The sequence below is a fragment of the Carcharhinus amblyrhynchos genome, chromosome 7 (genome assembly GCF_965287045.1).
Source record: "Carcharhinus amblyrhynchos chromosome 7, sCarAmb.v2.hapA, whole genome shotgun sequence".
NCBI lineage: Eukaryota > Metazoa > Chordata > Chondrichthyes > Carcharhiniformes > Carcharhinidae > Carcharhinus > Carcharhinus amblyrhynchos.
In genome coordinates, this window is record NC_137330.1 from 54400591 (window position 1) to 54428484 (window position 27894).

Consider the following 27894-nt stretch of genomic DNA (forward strand, 5'->3'; position numbering starts at 1 on the left):
GAACTAATATTAAGAAGTGTTTTGTCAGCTTTTGGCTGTGCCAGCATTTGGCATATGATCAATAGAAGTGACACCAATTATTTGTGCCATGTGTCCACTGGAAGTTGGAGATATATGAAACATCAGTGGAAGACCATCAATCATAGGACCACTGGGGCTCTAGCCTTATCAAGCTGACAGAATATTGAGCGTGCAGGAGGACCCCTGAGGGCTGAATGCTCCCTGAACAGTAGATCATCAAAATCAGTACTTTCAAAATCAAAAAGTAAAATGAAAATAAAGTCTATGACATAAAAACTTTTAAAATTATCCTCAGTAAAAACAATACAATAATAACCCAGAATAGAAGTAATATAATGTAACAAAAATGCAATCCAGCTAAACTAAGATCTGTACTTGCAACCATTTAGTTTCAAGTTGATGTATCGTCCCAGAGTTATTATTAATGATTTTGTGATTTTACCTTTAAAATTTTGGGTGGATTATTTATTATGTCAGCACTATGTAGGCATGATCTATGAAAGGCAGCAAATAATCTTTGTTCTTGGCCTTACCAGTTTAATGCACTCCGACTATTAATTATATTAAAAAGGAATGGGGGAAGCTGCAGCATAGAGATAGGTGAATCCCATTTGCAATCATTTTATAAAATGTAATAGAATTACAAGTAATGAAAACAAAATAAAATATTATCAATAAGTAATTCCAGAAGCTGTAGCACTGCAGACTACTTCCCATGCTGCAAAGATAAGGCAGCTCTTTTAGAAGTGCGGGTTTGTTCCTAGTAAAATAGTAATTCAATTTTGCACTCTGTTACTCCATTGTTCAATCTGTATTATTTATGAAAAAAATGAACTGGGCTCATTTTCACCCTCCCTGTTCGGATGCTTAACTGAAGAATTACATCACCTGTCCATGGCAGAACATGCCTTGTGTTCATTTTCAGTGAGTTCAGTAGATCAGATGGGTTCTATAGCAGGCACACAATCTATTGTCGCTCCTAAGTCAAAAGGGCCTCCTCAATGGGATAAATAGATAAACTGACTTGAAAACATTCCTGTAGCCCTTCGCTTAAATTTTAATCACGGTGGTTATCCAATTTTTCAAAGACTTGAGGATGAGTTCATGGAGTACATTCAGGACAGTTTCTTAGAACAATGCATTACGGAATCAACCTGGGTACAGGCTATTTTAGACCTGGCAGTGTGTTATGAGACAGAATTAAATAATGATCTAGTTGTAAAGGATCCTCTAGGGATGAGTGATCATAACATTTTAGAGTTTCAAGTTCAGCTTGAAGCTGAGAAACATGAGTCTGAAACTAATGTTTTAAGCCTAAATAAAGGTGAAGCATAGTGGAAGAAAATGGGGAAGGAGCAAATGACAATCACAATCACTACAGGAAAATTACTAGGAAAATAATGGGACTAAAGGCTGACAAGTCCCCTGGCCTATATCTTAGAGTTTTAAAAAGCTGTGGAGATAGAATATGCATCATCTGTAAACTTCCAAAACTCTGTAGATTCTGGAAAGGTCCCAGCAGATCAGAAAACCGAAAAGTTAATGCCCCTTTTCAAGATGTGAGGGAGGCAGAAAGCAAAAAGTTATGGGCCAGTTAAACCAACATTTGTAATTGGGAAAATGCTGGAATCCAATATGAAGAAAGTAGCGGCAATTCATTTAGAAACTAATAATACAATCAAGCGATCTGGTTGGTTTTACGAAAGGAAAATAGTGTTTTACAAATTCATTAGACAGTTTTTGGTTGTTCAGAACCTGGGTATTGCTGAAAAATAATACATTTTTGTCAAAGTTTTTTCACCTGCACACATCAGGACATTTTATAAAAATACAAATAAAAGGGAGTCAACAAATTTATGCTGTATGAGAAGGGAGTGCTGATCTATTTGATGGGTTATATGCTGGTTCATTCCTCAGGGCAATGTCTTGATCAATCAGAGTCAATCTACCTGGCTTATATTTCAATAATGCATTGGAGTTAATTGTCAGCCACTATCAACTGGTGCATTCTCCATGGCAACCCGTCTACCAATCAGAGTTCACTTGCCAAGAATCAGCACTCTCTTCTCACATAGTATTAAGTTGTTGTTCCCTTAGATTTGTATTTTTGTGAAGCATCCTGATGAGTGTACAATTAAAAGTTTTAACAAAAATATATTCAAGGCCAAGTTAGACAGATTTTTGACCTGCAAGGGAGTAAAGGTTTCTGTGGTGGGTAAGTTGTTGGAAAGTATTATGAGAGACATGATCTATAGGCATTTATAGACTCAAGGACTTAGGGACAGTCAGCATGGCTTTGTGAGTGGAAAATCATGTCTCACAAATTTGATTGCGTTTTTTGAAGGGGTAACCAAGAAGGTAGATGAGGGCAGTGCAGTTGATGTTGTCTTCATGGGCTTTAGCAAGGCCTTTGACAAGGTACCTCATGGTAGTTTGTTGCATAAGGTTAATTCTCATGGGATGCAGAGTGAGATAGCTAAATGGCTAAAAAATTGGCTTGATAATAGAAGCAAGAGGAGCTTTTAGAGGGTTGTTTTTCAAACTGGCGGCCTGTGACAAGCGGTGTGCCTCAGGGATCAGTGCTGGGTCCACTGATATTTGTCATTTATATTAATGATTTGGATGAGAATATAGGAGGCATGGTTAGTAAGTTTGCAGATGACACCAAGATTGGTAGTATAGTGGACAGTGAAGAAGGTTATCTTGGATTGCAACGGGACTTGATCAATTGGGCTACTGGGCTGATGAATGGCAGATGGAGTTTAATTTAGATCAATACGAGGTGATGCATTTTGGTAGATCGAACCAGGGCAGGACTTACTCAGTTAACGGCAGGGGGTTGGGGAGAGTTACAGAACAAAGAGATCTAGGGGTACATGTTCATAGCACCTTGAAAGTGGAGTCACAGGTGGACAGAGCGGTGAAGAAGGCCTTCAGCATGCTTGATTTCATTGGTCAGAACATTGAATACAGGAGTTGAGACGTCTTGTTGAAGTCGTACAAGACATTGGTAAGGCCACACGTGGAATACTGTGTACAGTTCTGGTCACCTTGTTATAGAAAGGATATTATTAAACTAGCAAGAGTGCAGAAAAGATTTACTAGGATGTTACCGACACTTGATGGTTGCAGGAGAGGCTGGATAGACTGGGACTATTTTCTCTGGAGCATAGGAGGCTGATGGATGATTTTATAGAGGCCTATAAAATAATGAGGGGTATCAATCAGCTGGATAGTCAATATCTTTTCCCAAGGGTAGGGGAGTCTAAAATAGAGGGCATAGGTTTAAGATGAGAGGGGAGAGATACAAAAGGGTCCAGAGGGCCAGATTTTCACACCAAGGGTGGTGAGTGTCTGGAACATAAGAACATAAGAACATAAGAAATAGGAGCAGGAGTAGGCCATCTAGCCCTTCGAGCCTGCCCCGCCAATCAATAAGATCATGGCTGATCTGTCGTGGCTCAGTTCCACTTTCCCGCCGTCTCCCCATAACCCTTAATCCCCTCTCTTATCAAGAACCCATCAACCCGCTTCTTAAAAATATTTAGCGAGGCAGCCTCCACCACTTCAACGGGCAGAGAATTCCAGAGATTCACCACCCTTTGAGTGAAGAAGTTCCTCCTCAACTCCGTTCTAAACCGCCTCCCCTTTATCTTGAGGCTGTGCCCCCTAGTCCTACTGTCTTTTTTGAGCGGGAAGAGTCTCTCCACCTCTATCCTATCCATTCCATTCATCATCTTATATGTCTCAATGAGATCTCCCCTCATTCTTCTAAACTCTAACGAGTACAAGCCTAGTTTATTCAGCCTCTCCTCATAGCTCAATCCCCTCAACTCCGGTATCAGCCTAGTAAACCTCCTCTGCACTCCCTCCAGGGCCAAAATATCCTTGCGCAGGTGCGGCGCCCAAAACTGCACACAAGCTGCCAGAGCTAGTAGAGGCGGATACAATTTTGTCTTTTAAAAAGCCTTTAGGTAGTTACATGGGTAAGATGGGTATAGAGGGATATGGGCCAAATGCAGGTAATTGTAACTAGCTTTGGGGTTTAAAAAAGGTGGTATGGATAAGTTGGGCTGAAGGGCCTATTTCCATGTTGTAAACCTCTATAACTCTATGACTCTAACTCAAACAGCTATGACCTGATTGTATGGCACTGCAGCTTTGAAGGGATGAGTGCTTGATCCCTGCTCTTATTTCTTGTGTCCTTCTGTCATTTCTTCTGCTATGACTTCCTGGCTGGGTTACTCTGGGCCTTTCAAGGGTCCCTTCAGGTTAGCGGGTATAGTATCCTGTTGGATGGCAGTCAGACAGAGTTCCAACCTCAGCACATTGGTTAATATCAGCCATCCAGCAATTTTCCTCCTGCCTCTGGAGCTTCAGCATGTTCGCTTTTAAAGGACAGAAGTGATTCCACAAACAGTGCATATTTCAGCACTTTGTCTAGAGGGCACTAACTCTCTGTGAAAGAAAATACTCCCTGGCAGCTAACACTTTAGAGTGTGTGTGTGTGTGTGTGTGTGTGTGTGTGATGGGGGGGTGTGTGGGGGGAGTTGGTGGTGGCGCAGGGAATGGGGAACAAGAGAACAGTGAGCATATCCATGTGGGAGGAGAGAGAGAGTTAGTGTGTGTCAGCCTTACTCCCAGTCTAATTTTTCTCACTCACACTCACCACCGCACATCAACACAAACATATTCCCCCTTACAATGGGTGATGGTGAGGGAGCGAGCATCCTGAGATTGGGAGTAAGCTTGACACACACACTCTGAGCCTCACACACTGACTTTTTTTTAACTGAATGTATTGCGATGGCATTGCTTCATTTTTGTTCAGGAATAGTTTATTTTCTTAACACCTCAGATACTTTTTGAAACTCGGTTTAAATTTGTGCGTAGCCTTATCTTTCCGAAATTTGTTCATCAGCCTCTTGAATGAGAAAATTTGGAAACGAGCTCCTCTCTGGAAAAGGTTGGGCAAGATAGGGTGGCACAGTGGCATGGTAGTTAACACTGCTTCCTCACAGTGCCAGGGACCCAGGTTCAATTCCAGCCTTGGGCGACTGCCTGTGTGGAATTTGAATGTCCTCCCTGTGCCTGTGTGGTTCCCTCTGAGCGCTCCGGTTTCCTCCCATACCCAAAGATGTGCTGGTTAGATAAATTAGCCATGGTAAGTGTGTGGGGTTACATGGGATAGAGCAGGGGAAAGGGTCTGGATAAGATGCTCTGTCAGACAATTGGTGTAGGGTCGATGGGTCAAATGGCCTCTTCTGGAATGTAGGGATTCTATGATTCCAAACCTGACTTAAAGGTTAAAAAAAAGGCTCCACAGTTTGATAAATAAAGACACTGAATACAGAGAGGAAAGGATTACGCTAAATTTGAATGAAACATTGGTTAGATGAGGAATTAATTATTGCAACTGGTATTGCGTCCCTGTGGAATGAAGGTCAAGATCGTGGCGCAGGTGAAAAACAGGTAAAAAGAAAACACTAATTACATAAAAATAAAACAAACTTCAGAGAAAAATTATGTGCTTCTTTAGAACAAAGAAGATGAGGAGATCAGATAGAGTTAAGATAAGAGATTTGGATAAATAAATAAGGAATGACTATGTTATAAAATTCATTAACCTTACGTAATGGAGCTTTATATAATGTCACAGCTAGTAGCTGAGAATACCTAATAATCTGTCAGCGTATCAAGGTTCTTTACCTGAGATGGCTTCAGACAGATGAGGTAAAGTAAGTCATTGTCAGCTGACCAACTGGTTTCTCCTTGCGCTTAATCCCCAGGATAAGTTTAAGTACATCCGATCAGAAATGCAAGGGATTATCCGGACAGCCAATTGGATGCAATGTATATTTCCACTGACTTGATAATTCACTAACATCAGAACCATTAATGAGTTATGACCATGTTACCTAATAGAGATTTGGATCACATTGCATTGCATTCCCCTACAGTGTTCACTCACACTGGAATATGGGAATGGTTCGAAAGCAGCTATTATCCTGTGATGTATCATTCAAACAGCAGATCTTCTGAGTGAGCTGTAACATTGGAGGATATAATAATCCTGCTCTTGTCCACACCTCCCCCCTCTATGATATCCATATATATGTGTTTCATTAATGGAAAAACTGTATGATTTCTATAAACCCTTAATCGAGGCACAGTGAGTCCATCTATGGTGCATCTGCAACCACCCAGCCGATGTTGGTTAATACAGTACAACGTGGCAATTGAACTTGAGAGTTTTCTGATACATTTACACTGGAGTTGTTCATGTTTGTAGCCCAGTGCCGCTGGCTGAACACTAGCTGAACATTGGTGAGCATCTTATTGAGGAGGAAGTGATGCTTGATATCATGGTTGATGATACCTTCCATCACTTTGTTGATGTTTGAGGGTAGCCTGACAGAATACTATTTGAGGCTAATCATCTAATGCTAATTCCAAGATGTATATACTCAGTTGGTCCGGAAGAAGTCAGATTCTCATGCCTGCTTATAAATTCTCTCGTGGTCTGAAGATCTGTTTTGAGATTAGGTAGCATATTTAAATTGATAATCCTGCTCCACTTCAAATTCTCGACCTGGATTTGTCTGATAAATTCTACTGAATTTAACAGAGCATCGAGGCAGGCTGGAAGAATAAATGGAGGAGGCTTTCTACCTATTCTTGCTAGTTTTCAACCCCCCATCCTGCCATATTTGGATCTCCCTGCTCTAAGCACAGCTCACATTACATAAAAAAGGGAGACTTTCTCTTGTTTTTGCATCAGTTTTCTGTCTCCAGATGGTGCCACCTCTATAAAAGTGCTATTAAAATCAGTACAGTGCTCCAGAGGCAGGAGACGGTGATGAGTGTCAGGTTATCTTTTAGGACTTTGAATGCGGTATGTTCCTTCCATTGTGATATTGGAGTTTAAAGTTAGTTGCTGAAATCTGCAAGGAATATAAAATCAAATAGCTTTGCTGGAGAGTTTACATACCAAGGCAGTCGTATATATGAGGGCTACAGTTCCCTCCAAAAACACTCAGTGAATTATACTAACTATTGGCACGAGGCTTACTGACCCTACGAGAGGTACAGCTCTATTAGTGGCTGTAAAACTAATAACAGCTTTAAACTCTAATGTCAGCTGATATGCCTGGCCAGCTTCTGGTGATAGAGGTCACATAAATCAATCCACGGGCACACTACTGCATTGAACAGGTAACTGATGGCTTTTTCAGACAGGGCACAGATTGTCATCTCCTTCCCTATGGACTCTCCAAAGCAGAGAGAGTAAGAACTGGAATTTCATTGACTGGCAAAATTCACATGTCAGGGTAAAATTGATGTTGTCCAAGTGCCTCCTTCTAAAATGTTTAAAATCTGATTTGTCTCAAGTGCTATAGATGCACAATACAAAGAGTAGAATCATAGAATCCCAACAGCGCAGATGGGTGCCATTCGACCCATTGAGTCTGCACCAACTCTTACCCAGTCCCTATTGTCTTACTCCTATCCCCATAACCACGCGTACTTATCCCACAAATATATATATATATCTTAGAACACTAAGGGGCAATTTAACATGGCCAATCCACCTAACCTACATATCTTTGGAGAATGGGAGGAAACCTAATTACCCAGAAAAAATCCCCGCAGACATGGGGAAAACATGCAAACTCCCCATAGACAGTCACCCGAGGCCAGATTGATCCCAGATCCCTGGAACTGAGACAACAGAGATAACAACTATGCCACCGTGCCACATAGATAAGAATTATTTAGTTACACATTAATCTTGATTTGTGCAACAGCATGGCATTTGAGATTAATTTTTTTTGTTAGAAAGTTGCTAAACAGATTAGAATATTTTAAAGATGGATTTTAATTTGCTGTGTTTCCAATGTGTGCTGCATGCTGGAGGAATTTTGACTCTCTGATCCATTGGAAAGGAACATATGTGCAGTTAAAAAGGAGCATTCCCATAATCATCCCCTGTTCTCATTTTAATGCAGCTGGTGTTGATGGTTGGTGAGATTCATCATTCAGGAATGTGAATTGGCTTCCTGCGACGTGTATGGGACTCTGATGCGATTTTAACCCACTCCTCCTGAACAGGATATGTAGTCACAGACACCTCCGTCAGGCAAAGCTGTCAGCAAGCCGGCGTGGACTCTAAAAGTAAATTAGAACATAAGAAATAGGAGCAGGAGTAGGCCATCCAGCCCTTCGAACCTGCCCCGCCATTCAATAAGATCATGGCTGATCTGTCGCTGCTCAGTTCCACTTTCCCGCCCTCTCCCCATAACCCTTAATCCCCTCTCCTATCAAAAACCCATCAACCCGCGTCTTAAAAATATTTAGTGAGGCAGCCTCCACCACTTCAACGGGCAGAGAATTCCAGAGATTCACCACCCTTTAAGTGAAGAAGTTCCTCCTCAACTCCGTTCTAAACTGCCCCCCTTTTATCTTGAGGCTGTGCCCCCTAGTCCTACTGTCTTTTTTGAGCGGGAAGAGTCTTTCCACCTCTATGCTATCCATCCCATTCATCATCTTTTACGTCTCAATGAGATCTCCCCTCATTCTTCTAAACTCTAACGAGTACAAGCCCAGTTTATTCAGCCTCTCCTCATAGCTCAACCCCCTCAACTCCGGTATCAGCCTAGTAAACCTCCTCTGCACTCCCTCCAAGGCCAAAATATCTTTGCGCCGGTGCGGCGCCCAAAACTGCACACAGTACTCCAGCTGTGGCCTCACCAATGCCCTATACAGCTGCAGCAAGACCTCCCTACTTTTATATTCAATCCCCCTCGCTATGAAGGCCAGCATCCCATTCGCCTTCCTGACCACCTGCTGCACCTGCAAGCTGGGTTTTTGCGACTCATGCACAAGGACCCCAAGGTCCCTCTGCACCGTCGCCTGCTGCAGTTTTTCGCCCCGTAAGTAATAGTCCTTCCTACCATTCTTCCTACCAAAGTGGACCACCTCACACTTGCCAACATTAAATTCCATTTGCCATTTCCTGGCCCATTCGCCCAGCCTATCTAGATCCTTCTGCAGACTCTCCACGCCCTCCACACAATTTGCCGTTCCCCCAATCTTGGTGTCATCAGCAAATTTCGACACTCTACACTCGGTTCCCTCCTCCAGATCATCTATATAAATGGTAAAAAGCTGAGGCCCCAGCACCGACCCCTGGGGCACTCCACTAGTCACCATCCGCCAATCCGAATAGCACCCGTTGACCCCCACTCTCTGCCTCCTATTTGACAACCAATCCTCTATCCACGCTAACACCCTACCCCCAACTCCATGTCCCTCGACCTTCTGCAATAACCTCTTGTGAGGCACTTTGTCAAATGCCTTCTGAAAATCCAGAAAGACCACATCCACCAGCTCTCCTTTATCCACCGCCCTAGACACATCCTCATAGAACTCCAGTAAATTTGTCAGACCCGACTTCCCTTTAATGAAACCGTGCTGCGTCTGCTCTATCAAGCAATTCCCTTCAAGATGCCTCGCAATTTCCTCCTTAATGACAGATTCTAACATTTTACATACCACAGACGTTAAACTAACCGGCCTATAATTCCCCGCCTTTTGCCTGGCACCCTTCTTAAACAACGGTGTAACATAAGCCGTTTTCCAATCATCCGGCACTTCCCCGGAATCCAGCGACGTTTGGAAAATAACCACCAAGGCACCCACTATCACCTCCGCCATTTCTTTCAGAACCCTCGGATGCATTCCATCCGGTCCTGGGGACTTGTCCACAATCAGCCCCTCCAGTCTGTCGAGCACCGCCTCTCTAGTAACAGTAATGTCATTAAGACCCTCCAGTCCTACCACCTTTCCATCGCTAACACCCGGCAAATTATTCACGTCCTCCTCCGTGAAGACAGAAACAAAAAAGTTATTCAATACCTTAGCCATATCCCCATCCCCTACCACTAGGTCCCCTTTCTCATCCTCTAAAGGACCAACATTCACCCTAGCCAGCCTCTTCCTTTTTATATATTTATAAAAACTCTTGCTATCCTTTTTTATATTAAGCGCTAGCCCAGCTTCATAGTTTCTCCTACCCTTCCTTATCAACTTCTTTGTCAATCTTTGTTGACATTTAAACCTCTCCCAATCCTCTTCTCACCCACTACTCTTAGCTACTCTAAATTCCTCCGCTTTTAGTTTAACACTTTCCTTCACCTCCTTCGTTATCCACGGCTTATTACCTCTCCTGCTACGGTCCTTTTTGACCATCGGAATAAATTTCCGCTGAGCACCAAGAAAGATCTCCTTAAAGATCCTCCACTGCTCCTCAACAGACCCTCCCTCCAACGTGCTCCCCCAGTCCACATTCGCCAGTTCTTCTCTCATCCTACCATACTCCCCTCTATTCAAACAAAGGACGCATGTCCGGGAACCCACTTTCTCCTCCTCCATCTGCACCAGAAACTCCACCATACAATGATCACTCTCCCCAAGAGGATCCTTCACCACAAGGTCCCTAATTCTACCCGCCTCATTACATAACACCAGATCCAAGATAGCTCGCTCCCTCGTTGGCTCCAACACACACTGTTCGAGGAAACTATCCCAGCAGCATTCCAAGAACTCTTCCTCGAGCCCCCCACGTCCAACATGGGTCGACCAATCAATATGCAGATTGAAATCCCCCATAACTACGGCCGTCCCGTTCCTGCACGCCGCACTTATTTGCGCGTTAACAGCCCGCCCCACCTCCAGATCATTATTCGGAGGCCTATAGACGACACCCACCAGTGTCTTCCTCCCTTTGCTGTTCCTAATCTCTACCCACAACGATTCCACCCTCTGCTCCTTGGCTCCAATATCATCCCTTGCTACCACCGTGATGCTATCCTTAATCAGCGGAGCTACGCACCCCCCACCTTTTCCCTCCTGTCTATCCTTCCTAAACACTTGATAGCCCTGTACATTCAGCTCCCAGTCCCTGTCACCCTGCAGCCACGTCTCTGTAATGGCCACCAGATCGTATCCATTTGTGTCGATCTGCCCCAGCAGCTCATCCACTTTATTCCGAATGCTTCGTGCATTCAGATAAAGCGCTTTCATCCCAGCCTTCACCTGGACCTTATTTGCCGCAACGCCACCAACTATACTCACGCCCCCTACTCCCTCTATTATTGGGACATCCTCGGCCTCTTCCCTTACATGTACACTCTCCTTAACTTTAGACCTCGTACCATCACCTACCCTCGCACCCTCCCCCCCCCTAATTAGTTTAAAGCCCTGTCTACAGTCCTCTTTACTCGATTCGCCAGCACTCTGGTCCCAGCATGGTTCAGACCAACCCCATCCCGCCCGAACAGGTCCCACCTACCCCAATACTGGTGCCAATGCCCCATAAATGCAAACCCATTCCTCCCACACCAATCCCTGAGCCACCCATTCACTTCCTTAATCCTGTCAACCCTACACCCGTCTGCACTCGGTTCAGGCAGTAGCCCAGAGATAACCACCTTGTCGGTTCTACTTTTTAATTCCACTCCCAGCTTTTCATACTCCCTCCCCAGATCCTCAGTCTGCATTTTGCTTACGTCGCCGGCACCCACATGAACCACAACGACCGGATTCTCACCCTCCCACTCCAGGTTCCTCTGCAGCCCAGCTGTGACATCCCGTACCCGAGCACCAGGCAGACAACTCACCCTTCTGTGCACTTTGTCATTGTGACAAAGGACAGTGTCAATACCCTTCACCCCACAATCCCCAATCACTACTACGTTCCTTTTCCCCTTCTCTTTGCCTATGTCCTGCTGCATCACTGTACCGTGTGCAGTTTGCTCACCAACCTCACCTGCCTCGTTCTCGTCCAGCCTGGAAGCAAGAACCTCAAACCTGTTATGCAGATTAAGAGGCTGAGGCCTCCGCTCCTCACCCCCCTTCCTCCTCCCAGCAGCCCCTTCTTGTCCCTGACCCTTAGAGTTAGCCAGTCTAGGGGGGGGTGGATGTCACTTGCACCCCATTGACAATGGCACCCTCTCTCCCCCTGATGAGCCTCAGTGTCTGTAGCTCAGAGGCCAGCTCATTTACCCTGAGCTGGAGCTCCTCCAGCAACCTGCACTTACTGCAGACATGGTCACTGGGATGAACCCTGGGGTCCACCAGTTCCCACATCATACAGAAACCACACATCACATGCCCCTCCATTATTCACTGTAGTAGTTTTGAAAAAAATTTTTTTTGTTTTTTTTGTTTTTCAAACGAACTCACCTGGCCTTTTTTCCCTCCAGCCCTTTTTCATATTAAGCCCTAGTAGCTCACTCTGCTTCCCACTCACTCCGCTGCCCGCTCAGACGCTGCCCGCTGTCTACACCAGGCCTCCTTTTAAACCTGGCGCTGATTTAAAGCTGATGTCCCACAACTGCCTGCTAACCACTCCCTCAGAATTCTTAAAGCAGTAAATACAATAAATAAATGCTTTAAACAAAATTAAACAAGAGCTGACAGGTGAGGGCAGGATTTCCAGAAGCACCGTGAGATAAGGAGACTGAAGGAAGGCAGGGTCAGTAAAGACATTGCTGAGCTTCCTGATGCCACAAAGAAGATAAAAAAAAACTTCTGTTTCCAATCATCTCCCGGCTGGCCTGTACCTAATAGGAAAGCCACAATGGTGTCCCTGCTCAGGCTGGAGTTAAAATGCAGGTTCCAATGATGCTGGCAGAACCCAATCTGCATTTTTGGATGATTGGCTTTGCTGCCTGACCAGAAATGCCGACAAAATATTAGTCCCATCCTCAGCCATTTGGATCAGTTCTTACTTTTATCTGTCCAACAGTATCTTTAATTACTTTAATAAAGTAGGCAATGATTATTATATCCTTGCGTGAAAAGCAGGCGACACAGTAGCACAGTGGTTAGCACTGCTACTTCACAGCTCCAGGGACATGGGTTCGATTTCCAGCTCGCGTCACTGGTCTGTGTGGAGTTTGCACATTTTCCTTGTGTCTGCGTGGGTTTCCTCTGGGTGCTCCGATTTCCTTGCACACTCCAAAGATGTGCGGGTTATGTTGATTGGCCATACTAAAATTGTCCCTTAGTGTCCTGGGATGCGTAGGTTAGGGGGATTAGTGGGTAAAATATGTAGGGATATGGGGGTAGGGCCTGGGTGGGATTGTGGTCAGTGCAGACTCGATGGGCCGAAGGGCCTCTTTCTGTACTATAAGGTTCTATGATTCTATGAACATTGGAAAAGTGAGATTATGGTCAGAACATCAGTGACTAAATCACCCAATGGATTCCTTGGATGAGTAGGATTGAGGTATTTTCCCCTTACTCAGATGCCAAAAAACAACCGTTAAAGACATATTAAAGAAACTCCATGTGACTTTATGCTTAATTGTCATTGGACTAGTATTCCAGAGACCCAGGCTAATGTTCAGGAACCTGGGTTCAATCCCACAATGGCAGATGGTAGAATTTAAATTCAGTAAAAATCTGGAATTAAATGTCTAATGATAACCATGATAACAATTATTGATTGTTATAAAAAGCCATCTAGTTCACTATTGTCCTTCAGGGAAGGAAATCTGCTCCCTTTACCTGGTCTGACTTACACGTGACACCAGACTCACAGCAATGTGGTTGACTCTTAAAATGGTCTAGCAAGCCACTCAGTTCAAATACAATTAAGAATGAGCAATAAATGCTGACCCAGCCAACGCTGCCCACATTATCTGAATGCATTTTTAAAAATGCATCCATGTAGAATTCATGATCCTTGCTTTTTACGCAAGGATATAATAATCATTGCCTACTTTATTAAAGTAATTAAAGATAATGTTGGACAGATAAAATTAAGAACTGATCCAAATGGCTGAGGATAGGACTAATAGTTTGCAGCACAGTTTCAAGATCCTTCTTCCTGGCCATCTGAATGGAAGAAACCATCAGTTGCTATGCATTTTTAAAATAAACCAAATGTTTAACCTGCATTGTGAGTGCAGAATTAAATGATTCAAGTTCAGAATTCATAATGCTCAAGGGCAACTAGAAAGAAAATATTTCCACCTTGGCTTATATAGTCTGTGTTCAGGCCTCTGTGTCTGAAGATTGTGGATTCAAGATTTATCCTGAGGCTTAATCAAAAAAGGGAATGAGTTTGCACAGACTTATTCCCATTCCTACTTCATGTAGATTAGTCACTAAACTGTGCAGTTTTTCCTTGGCTGTAAAGCGCAATCTTTAAAGTTAAAGTTTATTTGTTAGAATGACAAGTAGGCTTACATTAATACTGCAATGAAGTTACTGCAAAAATCCCCTAGTGCCACACTCTGATACCTGTTCAAGTACACTGAGGGAGAATTTAGCATGGCCAATGCACCTAACGAGATGCCTTTCGGACTGTGGGAGGAAACCCACGCACATACAGACAGAACGTGCAGACTCAACACAGACAGTGACCCAAACTGGGAATCAAATCCAGGTCCCTGGTGCTGTGAGGCAGCAGCGTTAACCACTGTGCCACACTCAAAAGTCCTGTTGTTGTGAAGGTGCTATATAAAACTCAAGTCTTCGTTCTTTCCTTGTTGGTAAAAGGAAAAGCCAAGTTTACAGCAATTCCCAGGGTTTACAAAGATCTACAGCTAAAGCTAAGAGAAGGATTAAGAGTAAGCTTGCTGAAAGTAACCCCCATAATGTATAATTCACAGCGGTTAAGTATGGGAGTGTGGCATTGTCAGAGATGTTTATGAATGAGATGTATAGTAGAGATTCCACCTATCTGTTCCAGTAATCTTCCCATGTACTGAAAGTTCCCTAGAGTCTTGGCCATCTTGGGGAAGTGATGGCCTAGTCATATTATTGTTAGACTATTAATCCAGAAACTCAGCTAATATTCTGGAAACTTGATTCAAAACCTGTCATGGAAGATGGTGGAATTTGATTGAATTTAATAAAAAATATCTGGAATTGTAAATCTATTGATGACCATTGGTGATAGTTGGAAAACCCATCTGGTTCACTAAAGTGCTTTAGAGAAGGAAATCTGACGTTTTTACCTGATATAGCCTACATGTGATTTCAGAGTCACAGCAATGTGGTTGATTCTCAAATCCCTTCCAAGAGCTGCTAGGGGTGAGCACATGTCTCATGAATGATTATTAAAAAAATCCTCCCTGGACCAAAACTGGATTATCTGGACATTCATTTGCCTTTCACAGTATGGTGCTATGTGCTGTATTTGCCTGTGCAATTTCAGATACCCCATTTGTGTAACAAGGTGTAATATAAATGTGTGTTCTTTCTTCCTTCACCGGTCGGTATTCTCCCAAGTACCAAATGGATTATGAAATTTATTGTGAAATAACAAAACGTAAGCGCTGATGTGATAATTAATTTTATTTTCTTTGATGAAAATCTTTATTGTAGAACCCATTAAATATTCCTGGTTCATGTCAAGTAACAATTCTGTGAGAGAGCTAATGAGGAAATTCAAATAATGTTGCACAATAAAAAGACAAGGATCCACCAACCTATTTATTTAAAATTCTGAAAATAGAGTGCAAATTCTAGGCAAAATAATGAGAATAGCTGCAGGAACTACCACTGCTCTTAGTTTACAAAGCTGTTACACACATTACAGGATGATAATAGCAATGGAGACAAAATTGTCAAGCACAAGGGCCAAGCACAAGGGTCAGAATTCTCCAGCCACTCACGGCAGCGGGATTGTCTGGTCCCACTGCAGTGAATGGAGATTTGGCTGAGCGCTGAATTCTCCATCCCCACTTTCAGCGGCGGCGGGGCATGAGCGGCCGGAGAATTATGGCCATCATTTCTGGGTACTCAGAGAAGAATGTACTGCCAAGTGAATAACTATAAAATCACACATAATTATTCCGAGATAAAGCTATCTGGGAAGCAGCATTCCAATTAGTGCAATTAGATCATTAATAAAGAGTTGGCAAGTTTAAATAATTATTGTCTAGAGCTGTGGAATGCCAATGTGTTTCTGAGGTCCCATTCATTGAAACATGTAAGATTCTGAAAAGGATGGACATCGAGAGATCGTTTTCTTTGGCTGGGAGACACTGGGACATAGCCTCAGGATATGGGGTTGTTGATTATTTAAGACAGAGATGAGGAGAAATTTCTTCATTCAGAGAATTGTGAATCTTTGGAAATTTTTATTGCAGGGAGCTGTCAATACTTCACCATTGATATTCAAGGCTGAGCTTGACAGACTTTTGGTCATTCAGTTTGGGGAACTGGCAGAAATGTGTTGAGGCAGAAGATTAGCCATGATTGTATTACATGGCACACCAGGCATGCAGAGCTAATGAGATGCCGCTCCTATATCTTATACTCTTACATTCTTAAGTGCAATGGAGAGAAAAGAGAAGCGGAGACTTGCTAAAGCAGGTGTTCATGGGTTCTGGCTGCTCCAGCATTGAATACATTTAAGGCTGGAATGTACAGATCTTTGGTCTCTCAGGGAATGTAGGGAAATGGGGAGCAGGTGGGAAAATGGAGTTAAAACCCCAAATCAGCCATGATCGTATTAAATGGCAGAGCAGGTTCAATGAGTCTGATGTCCAGTCCTGCTCCTACTTTTTGTGTTCTCATTCTTGTGGGTCATAAAACATAAGTGTGCCCAAAACACTGATGATGAGAACAATGCCAGGACTTAACTCAAGTAGGACAATCTGTGGAGAGCTGGGTACAAATCAAAATGGAGCAGTACACTGGGCAAGAATCATTTCTTTCCTTGGAGCTTTCTAGCTGCTGCAGTTCTCTTATGCTGCTTTCATGCACTCCTGTTTCCATTCTTGGTTCCAATGCAACTGTTTATAGTGTGCGCGAGACAGGACAATTGGATGAACTGAAGTCTTGAGACATAATTGACACTGCAGCTATTTATTTCTGGGAGGAGCTAGTGGAAAAGGAAAAATGTCTCCAGTAGGCTGCATTTTGCCACGAACGACAGGAAGCTGATGTTGGAGTCTTTACAAAGTTGTGAATATGCAGCGTGCCTTCTGGCTGAATTTCATGGGAGGTGGCCAGTTAGGATTGGGAAATGAGTTCTGGAGGCAAGGGCAGCAGGTGGTGTGGCTCACTGTACCAGAGGCCACTGCCTTCACTGTGTGTAATCAATGGGAGCACTGCTGGGACTAAGGTAGTAGCAGTGACGAAAAGGCATGTTAAATCTGCCTTCAGCATCAGGGAAGCAGTTGAGATGTCATTGGGTCCGTGATAATCAAAGACATTTGTCTATGGAAATTCCGTACTCAGTGGCAAGCTGTAACATGGGAAGACCACAGCCATTTTCTGCTGGTAATTATTAAAGCTCCTTCAGTTCTCTTGTACCTCCAACTCCTGCTATGAAACGACTTCCTCCCAGTTGCTCAGCTGCAGGCAAATGGGTTGCTGGTATGGATCGTCCTGCTCCTGGGAAAAGTGGCTGAAGACAGGACCTGATTGCCAAACTGGCCTAATGATGTCTTGTTTACAGAATTTGCTGGTGTTCCAAACTCCAAAGACCTGGTAAAATTCAGCCCAATATGTCTGGAAATTCTACAGCCTAATCCACATATTACAGGGAACTGTAGCAAGGGTTCAGAGCAGGAGGAATTAAGAACAAGAGGAAAAGACAGTAAGAGAATAAGAAAAGTGATAGGCAGAGAACTCAAGGGCCAGAGTCAGATAAGGACTGAGCAAAAAGTAGAAGGAAAAGGAAACAAAATGTTAAAAGCGTTCACCTTAAGGCTTTGTACCTGAATGCTTGGAGCATTCAAAACAAAATGGGTAAATTAGTTGCACAGATAGGTGTAAACGGGCAATGGTATCATTGGCATTACAGGTATGTGGCTCCAAGGTGACCAACGGTGGGAACTAAACATTGAGGGCTATTTGTTGTTTAGGAAGGACAGATGGAAAGGAAAAGATGGTGGAGTTGCATTGTTGATTAAAGAGGATATTGATATGATATTGAGGAAAAATATTAGCATAGATGATGTGGAACCTGTATGGATTAAGTTAAGAAACAAGAAGGGGCAAAACTCTTTGGTGGGAGTGGTGTACAGACCACCAAACTGTAGAAATAATGTTGGAAAAAACTTAAGACAAGTAATCAGAGATGCATGTGTTAAAGGAACATCTGTGCTTATGGGCAACTTTAATCTGCATATAATTGGGAGAGCCAAATTAGTCACAGTACAATAGAGGAAAAATTTCTGGAGTGCATACGGATGGTTTTCTGGAGCAATGCGTTGAGAAACCAAAAAGGGAGAAGGCCATCTAGGGCCGGGTGTTGTGCAATGAGAAATGATTAGTTGACAATCTAGTTGTGAGAGAATCCCTGGGGACAAGTTATCATAATATGGTAGAATTCTTTGTCAAGATGGATAATGATATAGTTGATTCTGAGACCAGAGTCCTGAATCTCAATAAAGGTATGTATGATAGTATGAGGCATGAATTGGCCATGATGGATTGGGAAACATTACTGAAAGGAAACACAGTGGACCGGTAATGGCAGAAATTTAAAGAACAAATAGGTGAAGTCCAGAAGTTATTTATTCCTGTTTGGTGCAAGAGCTGTAAGGGAATTGTGGCCAAACCATGGCTTACAAGTGAAATTAGAAATAGTATCAAATTTAAGGAAGAAGCATACAATTTAACAAGAAAAAACAATAGGCCTGAGGATTGGGAGCAGTGTAAAATTCAGCAAAGGGGGACCAAGGGATTGATTAAGAAAAGAAAAATAGAGTATGAAAATAAGCTGGCGCGGAACATAAAAACTGACTGTAAAAGTTCTATAGAAATGTAAAGAGAAAAAGATTGACAAAAACAAATATAGGCTCCTTACAGGCAGAAATAAGCGAATTAAAAGGGGGCATAAAGAAATTTGTACTTTACTTCAGCCTTCACAAAGGAAGACATGAATAATGTACCAGAAGTGCTGAGAGGAACTTCCTTCCTCTCAGCGTGAGATGCTGAAGGAAATTAACATTAGTAGAGAAATGGTGTTGGGGAAATTGATTGGATTGAAGTTGGATAAATTTCCAGTTCCTGATAATCTTCATCCCAGTTTACTTAAGGAAGTGGTCCTGGAAATAATAGATCCATTGGTCGTTGTTTTCCAAAATTCTTTGGATTCAGGAATAGTTCCTACGGATTGGAGGGTAGCTATTCAAAAAGGAAGGTAGAAAGAAAACAGGGAACTATAGACCAGTGACCCTACCTTTGATACTAGGGAAATTGCTAGATTCTACTATCAAAGATTTTATAAGTTGGCATGTGGAAGGTAGTGATATAATCAGACAAAGTCAGCATGGATTTACAGAAGGGAAATCATGCTTGATGATTCTACTGGAATTTTTTGAGGATGTAACTAGTAGAGTTGACCGAGGAGAACCAGTGGATGTGGCTTATTTAGACTTCCAGAAGATTTTCGACAAGGTCTCACATAACAGATTATCGTGTAAAGTTAACGCACATGCGATTTCAGGTCATATCTTGAGATGGATAGAAAGCTGGTTAGCAGATAGGAAGCAAAGGTTTGGCATAAATGGATCTTCTTCTGACTGGCAGTCAATGACTAGTGGGATTCCACAGGGATCTGTGCCAGGACCTCAACTGTCCACATTACGTATTAATGATTTGGAAAAGAGAACGGAATGTATTATCTCCAAATTTGTAGATGATAGAAAGTTGGGTGGGAGGGTGAGCTGTGAGAAGGATGCAGAAATGCTTCAGTGTGATTTGGACAGACTGAGAATGTGGGCATCTGCATGGCAGATGCAGTATAATGTGGATAAATATGAGATTATCCGCTTTGGTAGCAATAATAAGACAACAGGTTATAGCTTGAATGGATGTAAATCGAGAGAGGTGGATAGTCAACGAGACCTCAGAGTCCTTGTGCATCAGTCATTGAAAATAAGTGTGCAGGTACAGCAGGCAGTAAAGAAGACAAATGATATGTTGGCCTTCATAGCGAGAGGATTTGAGTATAGGGATATCTTGCTGCAATTGTATAGGGTGTTGGTGAGGCCACACCTGGGGTATTGTGTACAGTTTTGGTGTCCTTATCTAAGGAAGGGTCTCCTTGCTATCAAGGGAGTACAATGAAGGTTTACCAGGCTGATTCCTGGGATGGCAGGTCTGTCAAATGAGGAGAGACTAAGTTGGTTAGGATTATATTCACTGGAGTTCAGAGGAGTAAGAGGAGATCTCATAGAAACTTATAAAATTCTGACAGGGTTAGAATGTTGGGGGAATCCAGAACTAGGAGTCATAGTTTGAGGATAAAGGGTAAACCTTTTAGAACTGAGGTGAGGAGAAATTTCTTCACCCAGAGAGTGGTGAATGCGTGAAATTTACTACCACATAATGCAGTTGCAGCCAAAACATTGCCTGACTTCAAGAAGAATTAGATATAACTCTTGGGGCTAAAGAGATCAAGGGATATGGGGGGAAGGGGAGGGAATCAGGATATTGAATTCGATGATCAACCATGATCAAGATGAATGGCAGAGCAGACTCGAAAGGCTGAATGGCCTACTTCTAGTTCTAATTTCTACATTTCTATGTTTCTACATAGAATTAGATGGAATATACAGCACAGAAATAGACCATTTGGTTCAGTCCATCCATGCTGGCCTCCCTGCTCTATTCGAACCTTATCCCTTTCTTCCTCATTTAGCTCTTTCAGCATTAGTATTTGATTTGATTTGACTTGACTTCATTTATTATTGTCACATGTATTAGCAAAGAGTGAAAAGTATTGTTTCTTGTGCATTATACAGACAAAGCATACTGTTCCTAGAGAAGGAAACAAGAGACTGCAGAATGTAGTGTTACAGTCATAGCTAGGATATAGAGAAAGATTAAGTTAACGCAAGATAAGTCCATTCAAAAGTCTGACAGCAGCAGGGAAGAAACTTTTCTTGAGTCGATTGGTACGTGACCCCAGCCTTTTGTATCTTTTTTCCTGAAGGAAGAAGGTAGAAGAGAGAATGTCTGGACAGCGTGGGGTCCTTAATTATGCTGGCTGCTTTGTCAAGGCAGTTGAAAGTGTAGAAAGAGTCAATGGATGGGAGGCTGGTTTGCGTGATGGTTTGGGCTACATTCATGACATTTTGTACTTCCTTGCGGTCTTGGGCAGAGCAGGAGCCTTACCAAGCTGTGATACAACCAGAAAGAATGCTTTCTATGGTGCAGAAGTAATGTTAGTGAGAGTCGTAGCTGACATACTAAATTTCCTTAGTCTTCTAAGAAAGTAGGGGCGTTGGTGGGCTTTCTTAACTATAGTGTCAGCCTGGGGACCAGGACATGCTGTTGGTGATCTGGACACCTAAAAACTGGAAGCTGTTATCAGTTCTTTTTGCAACTTCGTTGGTCAATTCCATACAAATAATGAACATGACCTACCATTCGCATATGCATTGTGCTTAAGTCTCTTCATCCACTGTTTTAAATTACTGTATACAAGGTTTCAAGTACTCATTACTGGACTTCTCTTGTCATACAAACAGAAATTCAACTCTCTGTTGAAAGCATTTTTTAAATTGCTAAGTTAAGATGATTTAAATCAACATAACCATTCTGATTAGAATCACTGTAAAAGTTGCCTTTTTGAATACTTAAAAATCCAAATCATCCTCATCGAACTCTGCGTTATCAGGTTTCTTTGATCTGGTGTTTACTGAAGCCTCCTGATCTGAATTGTTCCCTGCATCTTTCTCGATTTCAGGTGCTTCAGGGCTAGTGCAGCTACTTTTTGTATCTTCATCTGATGAGCTCTCCGGGTACATTTGAGAAGATTTGTTTCCTGGACTGTTTGAGCTGCTACTTGAAGCTTCTTTAATGTAAATCTGATTATCACCTTCACTGTTCTCCTTTGCAGCATCCTCTGGTGATCCTTCATCAGAGTGTTGTGGGCAACTACTAACATCTAAGGAATCACTCTGTTCTGGAGATAACCTTGCATTCATGGTTTCTACCAGCTCTTCATTTTGGCTTTTAATAATATTACATGTTACAAGATCATCAGAAAGTTCTGAAACACTATTATTCAAATTTTTAGCCTCATGTAGCTCACTACTATTATTCTCCATGGTATCGCTTGCATTGTTTCCAGACATCTCATATTCTTGTAGACTATCACCAGAAAGTGACTCTTCCAATTTATTGTTTCCCATCTCAGGATCTGCATCGTTGCACAACACATTCTTTTCTTTATCCTGTTCCTTGTAATTGTCAGCTCCAGTGCTAGTCACTTCATTATTGTGTTCAGTATGGTCATTTTCTTCTTTGTCACTTTCGTGTTCATTTTCATCTTTATAAACATCACCCTCTTCATCTTCATTAGGTTCTAGAGCATCTTCGGATGTTATGCTTGCTAATTCTCCATCTTTTGCACTTTCATCTTCAAGATTGTCTTTGCATTTATCCACATGTTCCTTATCAATATCCTCCAAATTCAGGCCCACTGTGTCATTACCAGCTGGCATGCTTTCCTCACCCTGATCTACCATTTTATCTAATTTGTGAGTTTGACATTCAGTATTCACACCAACATTTTCTTGATTCAAATTCACGGGTTCATCATTTTGAATCGGATATTTGATTTTATTTTCAGCAGGTTCTGTGGATTCACTCTCAGCACTATCGTGCTTATTAATTTTTTTATCCAATAATTCCTCAGCTCCATTTGTGTCAATGGCATGTTTCTTTATGGACTCTTTAGGTCTATTCATTTTGATCATAAGGATTTCCCTCAGGTCAAAGGCTTTAACAATAGGGATATTTGTCTGCATTGATTTTTTTGCAAATATTGGAGATTTGCTTTTTTCTGTGCAAGAATCACAAGGACAGAATTGGTCAGGATTAAATTGTTCACGTGAATCAAAATCTTCACCCAACCTTTTGCTGAAAATCAACTCATCACTTATCAGAGATGAAACGTAATTTGTGTTGTCTTCTTGATCTGCTCCATCAGAATGTGGGGAAAATGTTTGCATCTTATACATAGCTTTTAGTCGCTTCCGTCTTTGTTCTGTTTGTTCAGATGATTCACTTCTACGTGATTCCTGTGGAGGTGATGGATGTTTTCTTCCTGCTCTACATTGAACTTTTTTTAGTTCTCTTTCTACTCTTCCTTGGATTCTCCTACTAACATCTTCTTTTAAATCTTCAATCATCTGATCTAATCTATCATCAGATTCTAAGTTCCATCTAATTTTAAATTCATTAATTGCATCTACATGATCTGTAATAAACTGCTTTTCCATTTTTTTCAGCAGTTTCATTAACCAAGTTGGATCTGGATTAAATGATTTCCTTCTTGTTGGTTTAGGTTCTTGGTCTGCTATGACGGCTTGTGCTGCACAGTGGTGACCTGATGTTATTTGCTGTGGTGTTTTTATTATCTCAGTATTATCGCATTTTTCTGGTATCTTGTTATGCACAATTTTCTCTTCCTCAGAATAATCTACATTCACTGACTCAACATGGTCTTGTGTCTTAGACTGATGAACTATTTCTTCCAAGTCACAGCTGGTTCCAGCTGATGGGTTCATTCCCTCCACCTCTGAAGTGGATGGTTCCTTTATGTTTTGGTTTGTGTCCTGTGGGCTTTTCCCAGTACTTCTGTCTATATTGTCATCCAGATCCTCACTCTTCTCACCACAGCTCCACTGAACACGACAAGCTATGTCTGGAGTGACTGGACTGGATGGTGCAACATCTGATTGTGATGATTTTGAGTCCCTTGAAAAGGATCTTTTTTCAGTGTTATCATTATCCTCTGACTTGTTCTTTGCATTAAAGTTTGTTAGCTCTGGTTTCCTACAAGGGACATCAGTCATTGCTGAATCTGAAGATGATATTGAGCATTCTTCTTTTCTCTTATCCTGTTCAATACATATCTCAGAATTATCGTCAAATGAGTTCTTTATGAAAGAAGGCTGAGTTTGTTTTGATGCATCATCCTTCTTGTTAGCATAGGTTTTTAAATACAAGTTACTATTTTTTTTCTCTGTTGCAAGAGAGATATCAGTTACTCCACCCATACTCCCATCTCCTGAACCCCCTGATCCACTATTGATGTCAACTCCAGAGGAAGATAGTGGAGTGACATTATCATCTGCAGAATTGTGGCCCTTAAATGTTTTGGAATGTTTTCCAGAGGTTTGCGAAACCTCTTCCTCAAAGTCTTTCACAATATCAGTAAACCAGAGTGACTTTAAGATTCTCAGAAGATCTTTTTGTGTAGAATTATTCACACTAATCAACTTGTTTTCAGAATCCAAGGCTTCTTTACCAAAGAATTGCATACTGGTGAGGCATGTCAACAGGGCCTTAGCTGAATTGCTTAGTTTTGTTTCAACTGTAGGATTTAAACTTGGCAGACTGTTTGACCTCTCCAATTTTACCCTCTGTCTAGAAGAAAGAAGAACTTTTATAGCCTCGACAGAAGAATGCACATTGTTCGGCAAAACTTCCTTATGCAGCTGATTGGTCGTAGCCAACACAGAAGAGCAAGAACTAATTGGTTTTGACTGTAAAGTCTCCACCTCCTGGACAATCTCTTGGCCAGAAATCTCATCTTCTGCTATTGGGCTTCCATTATTCTCCAACTCTATAGTCTTCAAGTCATTTTGCTCCTTTGATCCCTGATTGCTTATAGTAGATTCAACTCCATCTAGTTTGTCTCCTAATGTTGTAACAGCCTCTGTTTCACTTTTCTCCCCTGCTGGCATCACATCTGTTGCAGAGTCTTCATGCTTAGCTTGGAATTCTTCTGTGTTGTCATATTTCACGAGCATGTTTTCAGATGGAATTTTTTTCAGCCATTCATGAACAATATCTTCAAATGATGCATTTGGCAGTACACCGGGTATCAGATCATTCTTCTCATTGTCAACTGCATCAGAATGTGTAGATCTTTTATTTTTATTCTTTTTATTATTATCAGTAGACTTACATTTTCCTTTGCTCTTTGCTTTTTCACTGCTTTTGCAGCTTTCACTTTTATTGCCTTTCTCTTTGTGAGTTTTTCCAATGGAACTCTTCTCACTTAGGTTGCATGTTGATGTAGTTGGTCTAGAAGCAGAAAGTTTGCTACCTGTTACTTTATCAGAACTTGTCCTGCTTTTAACCTGGAGACCGGGATCCATTAGTAGCTGCCCAGTGCTTTCACCACCAGCCATTTCCCTTTGTGCAAGCGACTGTGCCCTGCTCTCAACAGTAGCTTCTTCAGTAACAGAGTCTGCTTGAATTGCTGTACTTTCATCTATTTTACATGGTGAAAGTTCTATGTCTGCTAGGTTTGATAATTTTGAACTACTGGTTTGATCTAATTCATCTATTTGTTCTTGTTTTTGATTTTCAGCTGCAGCTTCGTCTCCAGATGTTTTAGAAACGAATGAGCAGATGCTACCAGCTGTTTCACCTCTCTCACACTCCATTTTTATTTTGTCTTCTGTTTGTAAAACTTCTGACAAATCTGATGTACATATAGCAGATGTGTTATCCTCATTGCTTGTCTTTCCTTCTTCACCAACATCTATATTTGGGTTCAAAATACCAGAGGCGGATGTGGAGAGCCTGCATTCATCATCTGACTTAACATATTTAGTTCTGTTTGTACTCTGGGAACTGCTGCAATTTAATGATTCAGATCCTGAGGAACTCCTACTTTTTTGAACAGAGTTTGTCACAATAATTTCTGTATAGTTGCTCAGTGACGATGCTTTGGAGCAAATGGAAGGAGGTGCTTTCACTCCGTCCTTCTCACTGAGGTTTTCTGAACATGAATCATCACCACCTTTACCTGCAGTGAATGATGGCAGCATTTTCTGTGCTGCTGAGGATGTGGACAAATAAGAGTGAGCAGAATGTGCGCGGCCTTCATCTGCATCCCTATTCTTTGTGTATTTATTGCTCTTTTTGGAAGATGAAGACATTGCCTTGCTTTCTGGTCTTCCATTGGTGTCTTTATTTGGTAAATGTAGTTCAACATTGTTACCCTGGACTTCAGGAAAAGATTGTCTTCCTGATATATCCAAATCTTGTTGAATGTGACTGCCAGTATTGGATTTTCCTGAAGATAATGAAACATTGCTGCTTGGCCTCTTGTCTTCATATATTTCTCTGTTTGAATTTTTATCATAGTGCAGGGAGCCACCGGATACAATTGAATATGCTTTATCTTCTTCAGCATCCCCAGTGGCATTTGTTTTCCCATTGAATTGATTGCAGCAGCTTGATGCAGCACTTGAATGTAAATGGTCCAATGCAATTGATTCTTTACTATGATCAATTGAATGTTTTGAACAGCTTGAAGATACATTTTGAGCTCTTCCTTCTGAATTCCCCTCATCTTTGATCTGTTTATTGCATTCCAAGTGATTAAATGGTTCAGAGCTATTACTTACCAGCTTATCAAATCCAACTGTGCTATCAATTTCTTTTAAATCAACCAAAGCCTCTTCTGAGTTGGTGTCTGATGTTGCTGTCCTGACATTTTCCTCTATATCTATTGTTCTGTCTGCAACCTTCCTCTTTGAGGAAGCTGTGGAATTGATTGGTGTAACACCAGAGCGGGTGTCATCATGTGAATTTTGGTGACTAATGTTTGTTGAAGAACATGATGAGATATAGCGGCTAATGGTGCTATGGCTCCTGGAAAAGGATGCTCTACTTTTGCGATAGCCCCCAGTTTTAGAAGCTGATGTGAAGCTACCACACTGGCTACTGCAATGACTGACAGAGCAATATTCTACCCCTCCGTCTCCATCTTCCACAGTTTCTGAGTGACTTTCTACCTGACGTACAAAGTGTTGGGAATATTCCTCGCTCGATGTTGTCTGGATGCTTTCAGCATATTTTCTTTGAAATGCAGCTTTCTGGTAAGGTGGCGGACTTGGGAAAGGGGATTGAGTGTATGTGCACTTTCTAGAATTTGATTTTATAACCTGATCAGCATACATTGGATTTTTCCAAATGTCGTACCCTTGCCCATGGTTGCAGTTCTCACAGTGGTTTTCTTCAGGTTCCGCACCATTTAGCTTTGAAACATAAAAGCCATCAATACTGCATGTATCATCAAAACCATTGTCAGCATTTCTTTGATCAACTTGCTCTGTGGCACAGTCTTCTACTGAACATAAATGTTCATTACTGGTTTGCAATGTAGCATTAGACTTCCTGATTTGTGTCGACCACTGAAGTGTCTCACGATTGAGTAAACGAAAGCGAACCTTCATTTCCAATGAAAGGCTCCCATCCTTGTTTACATGCACTTTTTTCTCAATGTCATCATCTATCATTGAATTGATGAACTCTCCATCTTTTTTGTGTGGGTGAAAGTCTGCAAATGAAGCATAACCACTGTTGCTTGAGGATAAGTTTGAACCCTTAGTGTAGGATTTATCTGGTGAGATTGAAAATCTGGATGATCTAGAAGGTGATCTGGGATGTATTACACTTTTCTTGGCCTCTAATCCAAAGTTAGCTATAAAATACAGAATGGTATTTTATCAGGGGAATCCAAGAAGCCCAGAAGTACCATAGAAGGAATATGTTTGCCGAGCAAAATTTGACATAGCAAAGGGAGAGAAAAAGACAAAAAGAGAGAAAATATATTAAATTTTGGAAACAATCATTATCATAATTAGCTTGCATAATGTTTAATCCTTAAGTGATATAATAATTTGAATTGTTCTGTAAAGTAAAGCAAGGACAAAATTACAAATATTGGACACAAAATTAGTTTCTGTGGCACTGCTGCTACGAGTGTGACAGAAGAACTGAGGCCTTTTTTGGAGGAGCAAGGAAAGATACAGAACCCACAAAGGCTATCAGTCTATCAATGTCCACCAACAGTGGGAT

General features: G+C 41.8%; 1 protein-coding gene across 4 annotated transcripts in view; it reads right to left on the reverse strand.

Moving 5' to 3' along the window:
- Positions 1–15375: 15375 nt before the first annotated feature.
- Positions 15376–27894, reverse strand: part of LOC145344951 (retinitis pigmentosa 1-like 1 protein) — a 34772-nt gene continuing 22253 nt past the window's right edge. For all 4 annotated transcript variants that reach the window (XM_080192336.1, XM_080192335.1, XM_080192337.1 and 1 more), the window contains exon 4: positions 15376–27517. In XM_080192336.1, coding sequence (XP_080048462.1) covers positions 21642–27517 — 5876 coding nt within the window. In that variant the 3' untranslated portion in view covers positions 15376–21641. The remainder of the gene's footprint in view (positions 27518–27894) is intronic.